The sequence below is a fragment of the Mus musculus genome, chromosome 8 (assembly GCF_000001635.26).
Source record: "Mus musculus strain C57BL/6J chromosome 8, GRCm38.p6 C57BL/6J".
NCBI classification, from domain to species: domain Eukaryota; kingdom Metazoa; phylum Chordata; class Mammalia; order Rodentia; family Muridae; genus Mus; species Mus musculus.
The window spans coordinates 110,078,510-110,093,542 of NC_000074.6; the positions used below are offsets into that span (position 1 = coordinate 110,078,510).

The 15,033-nt window shown below is 45.7% G+C and overlaps 1 protein-coding gene across 12 annotated transcripts; it reads left to right on the forward strand.

The window, feature by feature from the left end:
* The first annotated feature begins 1,195 nt into the window (after positions 1-1,195).
* On the forward strand, positions 1,196-14,244 carry Zfp612 (zinc finger protein 612). 12 transcript variants are annotated; one of them, XM_006530910.4, is made up of 6 exons: positions 1,196-1,240; positions 4,169-4,233; positions 4,932-4,964; positions 5,148-5,274; positions 5,835-5,942; positions 9,913-14,244. In XM_006530910.4, exons 2-6 carry the CDS (start codon positions 4,210-4,212, stop codon positions 11,670-11,672), a joined length of 2,052 nt encoding a protein of 683 aa, XP_006530973.1. In that variant the 5' UTR covers positions 1,196-1,240; positions 4,169-4,209; the 3' UTR covers positions 11,673-14,244. The 12 variants fall into 12 exon arrangements, with proteins under 12 accessions (XP_006530973.1, XP_006530975.1, XP_030099368.1 ...); XM_006530909.4 differs by having other exon boundaries at positions 1,198-1,495; XM_030243509.1 differs by having other exon boundaries at positions 1,199-1,495; positions 5,098-5,274.
* Positions 14,245-15,033: the final 789 nt, after the last annotated feature.

The following is a 15,033-nucleotide window of genomic DNA, read 5'->3' on the forward strand; positions in this document are numbered from 1 at the left end:
TAAATCATTTTCATGTATCCTCTACTATGTATTACTTGTGGGTCTCTAGGCAGTGCCAATTTTCAGTTCCCGAACAGAAGTCATGTCTACAGAGACTGACTCATTGAACTATAGTGCTGTTGAGATATTGGAATGCTACAGGTGCCAAGGCTAGCTAATTATCTTATTTTGGGCCAGTGTTACCACTTTGAATAACCATTTCTTGCTTATTTTTCTGTAAGAACTAACATCCTGTAATATAGATTAAACACCTGTTGGGATCTTGTAACAGGCCATTGACTTCCACCAACACAAAAGCCAAGAAGGTTATCATATAGCATCCATCTGAAATATAGAAAGGCGACCCCTATCTTGCTGTACCGACCTCTCTGATGCACCCAACCAATATATCTTTTTTTTTTTTTTTCTTCTTTTTTCTTTTCGAGACAGGGTTTCTCTGTGCAGCCCTGGCTGTCCTGGAACTCACTCTGTAGACCAGGCTGGCCTCGAACTCAGAAATCTGCCTGCCTCTGCCTCCCAAGTGCTGGGATTAAAGGCGTGCGTCACCACCGCCCGGCCCAACCAATATATCTTAAACTTTGATTTAGGACTTTTTTGATCTGTAAAACTATAAAACTGCTTCCGCGTTGGAACGTGGAATTTGGGGCAACCTAAATCTGGGCTCCTGGGCTATGATCACTTAAATTTGGTTTGAGAATAAACTATCTCTTATCCCCTTTAAGGTAAGAGTTGTTTTCTTGTGTCAACAGCAGGTAGTTATGAATTTCATGGTAGGAAATCAGGTTGTTGTTGTTGTTATTATTATTATTTGTCCTGGTTTTTGAACCCAGAGTGCCCGAGAAGCAGTGTATCATTAAGCGCCATCTCCAGCCTCAGCTTCCAGAACAACTGCAATCAAGGCCCAGCAGCAGGCCTGCATGACATTACATAACATTTATTTTTAAAGTGGACCCTGGGTCCTCCAGCCTGTGACGCACTGGCACAGTCCACCTGCTGGCACCTCCAGCTTTACCAAGACATAAACTCGGGTGGCCTTTCTCGGGTGGGTCTATCCAGTACTCCAGGAGTAAGGGTCCTAAGACATCAGAACCCATGGCCCACGACAAAGAGCTTGAGTCCTAGGCGACAGAGAACCGCAGAGGCCAGGCGGGCACCCCAGAGAGGGAGGGGGCAGCACTCCTAGAGGGGCGGGGTCGGGCCGGTGACGCACTTCCGGCCGCGCGCGGACCGTGCTGCGCAGGTGAGTGCGGACCCATTGCGGTTCGCGGTGTGTCTTGGCGGACAGCACGCAGGGGCTCCCGCAGCCAGCCTCGCGGGCCACCAAGTCTCCGTGTCCACAGCGGTGACGCTTGAGTGGCGACCATTGTCAGACCCAGAAAACTCAGCAGGTGGCGGATCGGGGAAGCTGTGTCACTTCACAGAGGGGTAGCTGCGTGCGGGGGCGAAGCGGCTCGAGGTGACATCGCAGGTCTCTTGACCCGCCGCGGCCCTGCAGGTGTGTACTGCTTGTCCCGGGCTCCAGGCAGGGTGAAGGGCGCGGGGCCACCGCAGGGAAAGCAGGGCCACTTCTCAGCCGTTGGGGACAGAGCGAGCTTAAGGCCTGGTCTGCTGCATCGACGTCAGGCCCCACACATGCACACAAGATGACGACATGGCAAGAGTACACACAGACTAGTTTCAGAATTGCTGCTATTTCATACCCCGTAGAAGGCAGTGCGACATTTGGATGGATGCAGGTCTCTTACGGCTATAACCGTAGCCAAAACACTTATTTTTCCAAGGTGGGGAGCAGGGAGAGACAGAGACAGAGATAGACACAGAGAAAGAGTTTTAAGAGAAAGAAAAGTAACGGATGCTTACCTATGCGCAGCCAGATAAGAACGAATCTGGTCCTTATGCTGCATCCATCAGTGTATTCGTTCTTCATCTGACTCTCAGACTCTTCCCACCCTCAGATGTAACAACTATTTTGAATTTTGTGTTTACCACAGCCTATTTTTTTAAAAGTGTATACATATGCAACAGTTTAAGCTTTGTTGTTGTTGTTGTTTTTGAGTACTTGGTTAATTTCTAAGTAGTGTCTATGTCAGCTGGGTAAGGTCCAGCTATAAAAACAATACAGAAGCTGTATTTTCAGGGGATGGGTAGGTTGTTTTCAGGCTGGTTATGCATCACAAATAGTGCTGACGATGGATACTTTGTGCATGTCTCCTACACATGAGAATATCCATAGGAATACATTTTTCAAGCTTTTTTATTCACAGGCAATTTTCATACAAATGTAGAATGCATTTGATTCATTTCACACCCCCCCTTCCTGGGCACCCCCTTTGTAGACATTTTTAAGATTTGATGTGGATATAGAGTTTTCCAAACACATTTGGCATCGAGTGTTCCTGGTCAAGGGTTAATTCTGAGCCAGAGGAAAATTTACAGCCTGATAGTTTTTTAATTGCCAAATAAGTCATAATGAAAATGGCTGGGGAAACTCCTGCAATTTGAAGAGGTAGAAACATTTAAAAATCCTTTTGTAGTCTAGGTTTTTCAAGATGTAGAACGTAGGACAAAGGGTTTTGTTTTGTTTTGTTTGTGGGAATTTAGCTATGAGTAGAATATAGTCGCCTGGACAGAGTGAAGGACAAAGATAGCAAAATAGAAAAAAAATATAGACAAATTAAATATAACAGTTCAGTTGGGCAAAGAATGATTGACACCACAACAACTTGTAAGACTGGGGATGCCATGGGGCTGGGTATTTATAGACAGGAGAAGACCTGTACTGAAGAGCTAGCTCAGTTGGCTTGTGCCTGGAGCTTGCCTTATTTGAACCTAGTTTGATCAGCCTGGCCACTATGATTGGCTGAGACTCAGTTCTGAAGTTAGGTTTTGAATGTGTTTATATACTGAGTTAGGTTGCAATTCTCTACAGGTCAGGACTCTGGTATATGAGTCAGAAGGCTTTCTTAGGCCAATTTAGTTTGCTTTAATAAAGTGCATACAAGGTTGCCTTACCAGCTTTGGCCCTCAACAGGTTCTGTCTTGCAGGGTCTCTGAGGAGCCTTGGAATCTCAAAAGATGTCCTTCTAGGGTTAATGGGAAAAGCACTTACCTATCAAATCCTGCCCCCTGATGGTCAAGGGCGGCCTCATAGATGTTTATTTGCCTGCAGTCTGCTACAACAGGCATCTTAGAATATGGGAGAAGCCAGACAGCAGGAATGATGTAGATGTGGTATAAGTCCTTGTGAAGGTTGCTTACAGCTTTGTAAAGCTGGTCTCTGCCTAGGAGAACTGCAGAAAGCCTCCACTTGGCATAGCTGATCCAAAGTGGACAGGTTAGCTCGAGAACTGAAAGGCAGCCTGATACCTCTCTTATTTTAGCCAAGCTTTCTCAAGGTTAGCTTAGGCCATGGATGAGACCTGCACAAAAGCCTTAGGGTTCATTTGTTTCTTTGTGTGCATCCCCCCCCCCCTCCTTCCCCCATGGTTTGTTGAGACAGGATTCCTGTGTGGTTCAAAGTAGCCTTGAACTTTGAATTCCGGAGCTTTCTGCCCTGGCCTCCTGAGTGCCGGGGTTACAAGTAGGCACTGTTATGCCCTGGATTCATCAGGGTCCTTCTGTTGTTTTGGGGCAGGGTCTTTTGCAGCCCAGGCTGGCCTCCACCTCTGATCCTCGCCCCCCAGCTCCATCCCTCCTGGCAAGCGTGAGGATTCTTGACACCAAGAAGGCTCGAACTGGCAGGCAGAGGGGCAGCCGCCTCCTATCTATGTGGTATTCCTGCAGCCTGACTCCCAGACCTGACCCAGCCGGCCTGTCCTGCGCTGTCATTGCAAATGATGCTCAGTTGCAGACAGAGAAATGAGTTAGGGTTGATAATGTTCTCCCTAGAACTGAATCCTCTCGTCCTGGTCTGTTATCCTTTAGGCTCTGCCTAAGTTTTATAAATACTTTTATATGATGCTTGTAAGAACTGCCAAATCACAGGCTTCTTGGCAGCCAACTTGAGAGCATCAGTGTCCTACCTGGGAAGGACACCTGGAACCAGTGAGGGGTCGCTCCATCTTCTTTGGCAGCTCCTGTTCCTGTCTGGGAACCAACTCAGATCTTAACTATGCTCCTGATTGGGATGGCTCACCTTACACCCCTCCCCCACCCTGTTTCTTCTCAGCTCCAGTCCTTCCTTGAGAGGGAGACCAGGTGACAGCAGCCATGATCCCATCGGTTTGGCCCCAGGTGAGCCGGGGGACCCTCATCCTTTCTTCTGGGCAGTTCAGATTGAGAGCTGGGAGCTGGCGAGACTTGGAAGGAAAAGCGCTTCTACCTGCCGGCCGGATCTCATGAGAAAGAGGGCAGACAGGTGGCAGAGACTTGGAGAGTGACCAGCGAAGGTGGCAGGACAGTGAACTCAGCAGACGGAGTCACACAAGGGTCTGCATGGCACTGCACTTGAGCACCCTGGCAGAGGGCGTCTGGAAAAAATGTTGCCATGGAAACCACCCATGTGGTACTTTGAGGAGTTGCAGAGGTTTAGGGTAATTGATAGCTGGGGTGGAAAGAAGAGCTGCAGTCCAGTAAGAAGGACGCTGTGCCTCTGACTAGGAGGGATGAGGTCCATGGTAGAAAGTGGGAGCAGGCAAGGGAGAGACAGCAGAGCTGTGAGTCCTGGGTGGGGGTCTATGTGGGGAGTCAGGTGGCAGATGGGTTAGAAGCCAGGCTACCCTTAGAAGGATGAGGGGCATGTGTTTTGCCATATGAGGATGGGAGTCGTGGGACTGGGGCCTAAGGCAAACCAAAGAGGTGCCGAGACCTGGCAGGGATGCAGTGGGAGCTGCAGATGCTCCCAGCAGCTCCCAGCCAGTGAGGGACAGCCAGCCTGTCTAAGGGTACAATTGTGTAGTCGAATTTGCTCACGGGGGTTCTTTTTCTTTCAGCCGAGTGTGAAAGTGGCACGCGGTTTCTCTGCTGTAAGAGGAGGAGGATATCCCATAGTTTACTTCCCCGGTGTCTTTTTTTCTCCACTTTCCCTTGTTACTAACTTTGTGCTCCTCGCAAGCCCCCTCTCCAAGCCCTTACTTTGCCCTCTGCCCCTTTACTTAGGGCCTGAGCCATGGAATTGGCCCTAGGGCAGCAAGAACCTGTTGTTTCAGAAGTCGGTGACCTTTGAGGACGTGGCTGTGTACTTCACCCAGACGGAATGGGATGGTCTGTCTCCTGGGCAGAGAGCGCTGTACAGGGATGTCATGCTGGAGAACTATAGGAACCTGGCCTCTGTAGGTAAGGCGTCTCTCCCTGGGACTTAGACTGCAATTTTGGATTTCTTAGCGCCTTTCTTCCTAAGAAGTGGTGGGTGGGGGTTTGGTAATTCTTTATGAGTGGGCTGTTTCTAATCTCTTATGTATAGATTGCTGGAAGAGCAAATCTCAAGCTGGCTGGGGCCAACACAGAACTTTGCTAAGACTCAGGCTTGCTTCTGGGGAAGCCTAGAGAAGCTGTATATTGGACATAGTTTGCAAAATAGAAACTTGCTGTTCTACAGAGGCCCCTTCAAATTGCCCCTCACCTTACTCTCTTGAGTCTTTTTAAGAATTTCAATAAACTCTGGGTATTTCAGGCTAAGATCAAGAAGTGGTATCCCTTTGGGCAGACTCTCCCAGCTTTCTCTGCACATGGTCCCTGGCTCCCATTCTGACCCTTCTCATCCCTATCCACCCCCTTTCTGAGGATCTTACCTTCTTCCCCCTGTGGCCGGGCCAGCCTCAGGAGAAGTTGGGAGAAGTTAGGAGTGTACGTGTGGGAGAGTTTTCATTCTCTTCTGTTTCCTTTCCCCGAATCAGGATTTCCACTTCTCAAACCTGCTGTGATCTCACAGCTAGAGGAACGAAAGGATCTGGAAAACCTGTTTCAGCTGGCCACTGGAACGGACTCCCAGGGCCTCTGGACTGGTAAGGGAGGCCCGCACTGCCAGGTTTCTGCAGGATGGCAGTGCATTTTCCCAGATGCCCTATTCTGTCTCTGACCCTACCATTTTCAAACAAGAATGTAGAATTCGTGGTTTGGGGGGTGGAAGTCCTTAATATTTTTGAGCATTGCCTCTAAAAGTGGAGGATAGAGCCTTAACCTTTTTACACAGAGGCAGAAATAGCTAAAGCTTCAGGCTTTGCTGTGGTATGATACCGTCTGTGTTTGTGAGGAAACTGTTTTTTTCTAGCTATGTGACGGAGCAGGTCAGTTATTTGAGGTGTCTAGTGTCCAGTGAACTCACCTCTGAAACTGTGGCAATAAAGTAGAGCAGTGGTGCCTGCCACTCCGTGGGTTCAAGGCCAGCTGTGATGACTTACATTAAGGCTCTAGCTTAGTTAGATTGTAATTATCTGTTCACTGAGAGTATAAATAAACGTGCCCCTATCCATGCATCTTGAATGCTATGTACACTCAGTGATGCATACATGATTACTCGGGATTCCTGGAGGTACACAGACTGTCAGTGGGTCTTGGGCCCAGGCAAGTGTCTGCATTTACATTCCCACTGTGTGGCCCTTAATCAAAGGTGTTCAGGTCTCATTCTGTGTGTCACAGTTAATCTCATTTGTCGGCAAAAAATGAGACAGGCTCTGTGTGGGCAGAGGGAGAAGGTGGGCACATAAGAACTGTGGTAGTGGTGAAACTATACAGCACAGAACAAAAGGCCCTTTTCTTAACCGGTGATTTCTGTGAAGTCTTACTTGCTGGACCTTAGATCCTTTATGAAAGAGAAGCTGGAAAATAAGATTTGGGTGGGCAGCTCAGTACATCAAAAGTTAAATGGAAGGCACGTTAGTAAAGATGAAACAGACATGGAGAGTAACATCCGCCATGCCATAGGGCTTGGAAGGTCACTAATCAAAGCTGGTAAAGAGGAAGTTGTTGATCTCCATGACACGTACAGATATTAATCAATCTAAAAAATGTCTATCCTTAGAAACCAAAGACAAGCAAGGCCTAGGGATGCAGCATAGGAGAAGAACGTTTCCTTAGAATGCACGAGGCCCTGCAGTTGATCTTCACTGTGCAAAAGCTGTGGTGGTGTGAGATAACTTAGCTATCAGAGACCCCAGTGCTGTCAGATGTTAGCGAGGTAGCAGGACAGAGACAGGACTTGTGGAGCCGGGGTGAATTGTTAGTCTCTCTGGAAGAAAAGTTGGTACTTGGTAACCTGGATGCTGTCTTCTAGAGCTGAAGACTGGTAAGTAATGAGCCGCTCTCTTCGTGCCTTGATGCACCTGAGCATCAGGCAGTGGGAACAACCCGAGTTCTCTGTATAGAGGATGACTAAGCTGAGGTGCCTCTGCAGGCTGGAGGGGTTTTTAGCGATTAAGCTATTATATTTTTGCAGACTTTAAAAATATTAGAAATGTTTATCATTAAAGGAAGGAATAAAATCTAGTTTTGAAAAAGAAAAGTTATTTAAAAGATTAGTATAAGTTCATTTTATATACCTGGTAACTCATTTTTTTTTGGATAAATGGATTTTAAAGTCTGTTACTATGGATGCCTTAATCTTTTTGAATTATTGGAACAGAGTATAGATTGGTTCATAAACAACATAATTTGCATCTTTCATATGCCTTAGTGTGGGCTGCTATAACAGAGTACCCTGGATGGTTTTTAAGAACACGAATTTGTTCTTCCAGTTTTGGAGGTGGGAAGTCCGAGATCCAGGTGAGGTGGATGTGAGCTTGACAAGGGCCTGTTTGCAGATCAGTAGGCAGCTATTTGTCTTCTTGCTAAGCCCCTCACATGCTAGAAGGGAAAAGAACCTTACCAGAGTCCATCATGAGCATTCTGCCAAAGGTTCTCCTGCTAATCGTGACAGGTAGGGATGGACAGCAAGGAGCACTGGATCTGTAGCAACATTCTGGTTAACTTTGAAAAGGCTCATTTGTTTTAAAGTCCTCTCTAGAGGAGCCCAGGTTACTCGTGCTACTGAGAATTTTAATGAGGAAGTAAGGCAGGAGCATTATCCCTTTTTTCTTTTTACTTATTCTCCTCTTACACAGTACATCCCGACGGCAGCCTGCCCTCCCTCCGCTCCTCCCAGGCTCCTCCCCCAGATCCATTGCCCCCTTGTTTCTCTTCAGAAAAGAGCAGGCCTCCCAGTGATGGCAAGCAAACATGGCATAGCAAGATGCAGCAAGAGTAAACTAGATGAAACAACCCAGTAGGAGGAAAAGGGTCCTAAGAGCAAGCAAAAGAGTCAGGGACACCCCCGTCCCCACTGTTAGGAGCCCCACAAAAACCCCAAGCTAAGCAACTACAGCATGTATGCAGAGGACCTAGCGCAGACCCAGGCAGGCTCTGTGAATGCCACTTTAGCCTCTGAGCTCCTAGGAGCCCTGCACAGCTGATTTTGTGGGCTGTGTTCTGGTGTCCTCAACCCCCCTGGCTCCTATAATTCTCCTCCCCTTCTACTGGGTTTCCCAGGCTCTGCCTAATGTTTGGCTATGGGTCTGCATCTGCCAGAGGAAGCCTCTCTGATGCTGATGGGGCTGGGCACCACCTATGAGTATCGCAGCAGAGTATTAGAACCCTAGGTCTCTGAGCCATCCACAAACTCTGAGTCACCATTGCCCCAGTAGATCTTACAGGCAGGACAGATGTGGGTCGAAGGTTTTGTGGCTGGGTTGGTTTCCAGTCCCACTGCTGGAAGCCTTGCCTGGTTACAGACAATGGAAGGGCATATTTTATGTGGTTGGGGGGAAATGAGAGATGAAAAAATAAAGGAAGCTTTTTGTGGGGGAGGGATTTGAGAAGTGGAGAGGTCAGGACTATAAAATTATGATTTAAAAAGAATGTTCAGAGATGATTGGTTTTTAGGATCGATGGAAAGACATTTTGTACAACAGTATTTTAGGAGAGATAGGAAGAGGTGTGGCCAGGTGGGCCTTACAAAGCTTTGCAGGAAGGCTCGAATGAAGTTCTAGGGAAACAAAACCCAGTTCTTCTGCTTTCTCTGCTGATGTCTGTCAGACCCGGTTTCGCAGCATGTCCTTAGGTCCTCTACCTTTCCTTTGTTAGTCATTTCCTGCTTTTATAAGGAGCTTGATCTATAGGGACAACCAAGAAGGAACTGGAGAGTGTAGGAAGGTGCGAGATGATGGGAGCACACTGATCCGATGGACAAGACCGGGAGTTTGCTTCACTGCTGCCACCTTTGTTCAACCTTTGTTACCATGGTCACCTTTGCAGTGCCCTTGTCCTTCGAGAGAGTGAATGGGGTCGCTTGAGTGAGGCGGTCTCACAGAGCTGTATTTATTCAGACGTTTTCTGACACAGAGATACATGTTCTGTCCACTCTTCTCACTCTTCACAGTTGGAATATGCTTTGCTTGCTTGCTTTTCTTTTCTTTTCTTTTCTTTTCTTTTCTTTTCTTTTCTTTTCTTCTCCTCTCCTCTCCTCTCCTCTCCTCTCCTCTCCTCTCCTCTCCTCTCCTCTCCTCTCCTCTCCTCTCCTCTCCTCTCCTCTCCTCTCCTCTCCTCTCCTCTCCTCTCCTCTCCTCTCCTCTCTTCTCTCTCTCTCTCTCTCTCTCTCTCTCTCTCTCTTTCTTTCTTTCACCTTAAAGTATATCTTGGGCATCTTCTCATGGACCACATATCTGGATCTATTTCCTTCCTTTACCAATGGCAATTATACCTTAGGGATGAGCCTTGGGTTATTTGACCTAGTCTAGTGATTTTTAAAGACACTTTAGAGCTGGGCATGTTGATACACACGTGTAATTCTAGCCTTTACAAAGTAGGTGCAGGGGAGTCAGTTCAAAGCCAGCCTAGGCAACACATTGAGACCCTATATATAATAAATAGCTTTCTAATTGCCATATTCTCTTCCACCACGGTTATGTGACCTCTCTTGTTATTTTCGACTTCTTTTGGTAGAATGTACTGCTGTCCAGTCCGGCAATAATCTGACAAAAGAAGTGCATGAAGAAGAAAAGAGTACATTATTTGAACTTCAGAAGGACTTTTCTCAGGAAACAAACTTTTCAAAAACGTATATTTTGGGCCAACAACAGGAAATCCGGTCAGCAGGAAGTGAGAGGGGGAGTGCCAGTGCCACCGATGGAAGAGCTAAGGCGAGCTCTGTGGAAGGGTGTTTGTTTAGTCAGACTCCACAATTGTCCCAGGATCATACCAGCTCCACTGGAGAGCTATATTCTGATACCAAACTTAGTAAGAGTGAAAGAATCACTACAGAGGAAAGACCTCTGAAACCCAGAGAATTAGCAGAGGCTTCTCAAGGCAGCCCTCAAGTTAATCAGCTTCCAGAGATCTGTGATGTGGAGAAGCCCTACCAGTGTGCAGAATGTGGCAAAGCCTTCAGTGTTAAAGCCAAGTTCGTCTGGCATCAGAGACTTCATAATGGAGAGAAACCTTTCAAATGTGTGGAATGTGGGAAGTGCTTCAGCTACAGTTCCCACTACATCACACATCAGACAATCCACAGTGGAGAGAAGCCTTATCAGTGTAAGGTATGCGGCAAGGCCTTCAGTGTTAATGGAAGTCTCGTTAGACACCAGAGGATCCACACAGGAGAGAAGCCGTATCAGTGCAAGGACTGCGGGGCTGGCTTCGGCTGCAGTTCTGCGTACATTACTCATCAGAGAACCCACACTGGAGAGAAGCCTTACGAGTGTAGTGACTGTGGGAAAGCCTTCAATGTTAACGCAAAACTGATTCAGCATCAAAGAATTCACACTGGAGAGAAGCCTTATGAGTGCGATGTGTGCGGGAAGGGCTTCCGGTGCAGCACCCAGCTTAGGCAGCATCAGAGTATACACACTGGGGAAAAGCCGCATCGCTGCAGCGAGTGTGGGAAAGGCTTCACTAAAAATGCAAAGCTCATTCAACATCAGCGAGTGCACACGGGGGAGAAGCCCTACGCCTGCAGTGACTGCGGAAAGACTTTCAGTGCCAAAGGGAAGCTGATCCAGCACCAGAGGATCCACACGGGCGAGCGGCCGTATGAATGCAGTGAGTGTGGGAAGTCTTTCAGGTGTAACTCCCAGCTTCGGCAGCATCTGAGAATCCATACTGGGGAGAAGCCATATAAGTGCAGTGAGTGTGGCAAGGCCTTCAACGTCAATGCGAAGCTGATGCAGCACCGGAGAACCCACACCGGGGAGAAGCCCTTCGAATGCAAGGAGTGCGGGAAATGCTTTACTTCTAAAAGAAACCTGCTGGATCACCAGCGAGCCCACACCGGAGAAAAGCCGTATCAATGTAGCGAGTGTGGGAAAGCTTTCAGTATCAATGCCAAGTTAACCAGACATCAGCAAATACATACCAGGGAGAAGCCTTTCAAGTGTATGGAATGCGAGAAAGCGTTCAGCTGTAGCTCTGACTATATTGTGCACCAGAGGATCCACACTGGAGAGAAACCCTTTCAGTGTGGCGAGTGTGGCAAAGCCTTCCACGTCAATGCTCACTTAATTAGACACCAGAGAAGCCATACTGGGGAGAAACCTTTCCGGTGCACAGAATGTGGCAAGGGCTTCAGCCTTAGTTCTGACTGTATTATACATCAGACTGTCCATACTTGGAAGAAACCCTATGTATGTAACGTATGTGGGAAAACTTTCAGGTTTAGCTTCCAACTAAGCCAGCACCAAGATGTTCACAATGAAGACAAATCCTAATGAAGAAAAAAAAAACTAAAAAAACAAAAAAACCCCAACCCACCAACCAAACAAACAAAAAAACACCCCAAAAACAACAACAACAACAAACCCACACAGATACACAAAATAATACCAACAAACAAGCCAAAACCAAACCAACCAACCAAACCTATGTTTAATAAGAAACGGATTGTGGCTCATCAATTATTACTTGGAGGAAAACCATTAGAGGGAAATGATTGTGGCAGTCTTCATTTGGAAACAATTTTTCTCTTTTATTTTTAATCAGGATGAGCAGCTGGAAAAATATATCAAAAATAACGTTTTTTAAAAATGTATATTTGTTTTTCAAGACAGGGTTTCCCTGTGTAGCTTTGGCTATCCTGGAGCTGGCTGTGTAGACCAGGCTGGCCTCCAACTCAGATGCACCTGCCTCTGCCTCCTGAGTGCTGATGTTAAAGGTGTGCATCACCACCACCCAACTAATAACTTGATTTATAGCAGTAACCAGTCAGGAAATATAATGAAAGAAAACATCCTATTCCCAGCAGCACCACGAAAAGTAGATTTTCTAGGAATTTTGTGGGGCTGAAGAAAATGAGGGATTCTCAACTGAGGGAGACCAAAGGAAACAAATACAAGAAGGCGGAGAGAAATGAATGTATTGCTGCTTCATTTTGACAACAAGAATGCATTACACTTTCTTTAAAAGGGGGAAAAGCAAACATTAAAATAAAAATTGTTCAAAGAAGCCTTTAAAAACATCAGATCCAAAGTGGAGATGAACAAGAAGGAAAATGTTGGCAAATGACCACTCAAAAATAAACAAACCTGTGTGTTTGGTTGTAAATACTTCCAAATAAGTTTGAGTTGTAAAACACAGACATACACACACACACAAATGGAAAGACCTTTGTAAAATCTGTGATATAAAGTGTAATATCTAGTGCTCAGATTTTAACAAAAGATAACTTAAAAATCAATAGTGACATTAACAGACAGTATTCTAGAGTCACAAGAGTTCTAAAGAACCCCAAGGAGTGCAAATTAGTGAAGACTTGCATGCATGTCACATTGAGTATATGATATGCTTACCCCCCAATCCTCTGCAGCCCTCAGTGAATGTAGATGCTGTATTTGCTATCGATGCCTGCCATACAAGCATACACTATATTAACAGCATGTTAGAGTTCCTACTTTGTATTGACTGAACTCTTCAAACATAGCTACGCCCTGAAGGAAGGTATCCTGCTTTGATTTTGATGCTTTGTGAATTGGGCTCCATGAAGATGTTGGAATTCTTGAGATACCCTTTGAAATCTCTTACCCCCTTTAAGAAAAATGTAAGCCATTAGTAAGAGCACTTGAGCTGCCCAGAAGCTGAGAAACAGCTGTTGTTTCTCTGTTGTCAACTGGTAATAGTTAAGAAAAGTTTTCTTACTTAAAACACCTCTAGTACCAAATATTCATGTTTCCACACCAGTTCAATTGTTTGAAGACACCAACTGGATGTCCTCCAATCTATATCAATTTAGTCTCTACCCATAATATCCTGCTAGTGAGATGGGCTTAGTCTGAGAAGACTGTCTCTCCCCACCCTCCCCACATTCAGACATTAATGAGGAGTCCTACATTACTGATTTGGCTACAGATTGAACCCTCTGGGTTCAGTAATTTGCTATGGTAACTCACCAAACATAAATTGTTTAAAGTTACCATTTACTCTATATTGTGAATGTCACAGGAGCAGCCAGATGAAGAGATGGAACAAGATCCAAAGGGTTCCCACGTGAAGGTGTGTTTGTCTTTATAGAGTTGGAGTGCCTTACCCTATTGAGCCTTGTTTAGTGCTTTTATGGAGATTACACTGTGTGCCCATGATTGATGAAGTCCTTGGCTGTTACATAAGTTTCCCCTGCCAGAAGTCAACAGGGGTTGCTGAAAGTTCCAACTCTGTTAGCACATAGTTGGCTCCTTTGACAATCAGCCCTAATCCTGGAGTTAGTGACACTGAGTCTAGCAACAAGTCACTTTAGCATAAACAGATGGCTGTAAGAGACCTTAGGAGTAACAAAAGGCTTTATAATATTTTTCTGCTGGAAACAAGAGAGACCAAACATACTTAAGTCACAGACAGAAACCCATTTACTTGGTTCACATCCCCTTATGTCTGTCTGGGCAATTTGGGGATTTGTTTGTCTTTGGTTCAGTAGTTAAGTGGGATAAAATGAAAATGCAGCACTCTGGAAGCTGTCAATCTAGGAACACACACGAACATTAGACAGTGCAGAATATTAGTGTTTTTCCATAAAGCAGTTCTTTCCAAAATGTCTTCATTTAAAAGTATGTAATGGCTAGTGACATGGCTCAGCAGGTAAAGGCGAAGCCCAACCTGAGTTTCAACCTCTAGAGCCCACATGGTGGGAAGGACAGACTGACACACAGTTGTCCTCTGGTCTCTGTGCATGCATGAAAACAATGTCATTCTTAAAAACTAAAATACCTATACTGAAATTAAGCATTTTGATCATCTTGAAGTGTGCAACTTGTCTATTCAAATAAATCTAATAAAACTGCAGAATTGCTGAGACTTGCTTCCTATAATGAGAGGCTATATATACTATATGTATTTAAATTAGAGCCAATTTTATTTTGAGACTACAATTAGCCTGGGGGAAGTTCCTGGGTTTAAATATTAGAGGGTTTGGGGGGGGGGGGGACTCAAGTTCTAGTGGGATACTTACTCCTTTTTTTGGTTTGTTTTGTCTTTGGTTTTGGTTTTTCGAGACAGGGTTTCTCTGTATAGCTGTGGCTGTCCTGGACCTCACTTTGTAGACAGAAATCTGCCTGCCTCTGCCTCCCGAGTGCTGGGATTAAAGGTGTGCACCACCACGCCCGGCTTGGGACACTTGCTCCTTAATCTAGACATGAGGTTATAGAAAAATAAAGCTGAAATTCAAAATAGACTGAGGTAAAATGTCTAGTTTTGTTTGTTTGTTTGTTTTTTAATGCCAATGCAGATCTGACTTCCCTGAGCTGAGGTAGAATATAACCTAGCAGGTTTTGGACAGTGGGGAGCAGTTCTCTACAGGGAAGAGAGCAGTGGGAAAAGCAATACCCGGATTCCTATGATCTTCTTGGATTCTTAATGAAGTAGCTTAGCCCTACTACTTCTTGTTCACACAGCACTTTAATCCCAGCACTCGGGAGGCAGAGGCAGAGGCAGGTGGATTTCTGAGTTTGAGGACAGCTTGGTCTACAAAGTGAGTTCCAGGACAGCCAGGGCTACACAGAGAAACCCTGTCTCGAAAAACATAAATAAATAAATAAATAAATAAATAAATAAATAAATAAATAAATAAATAAATAAGAATGTGCT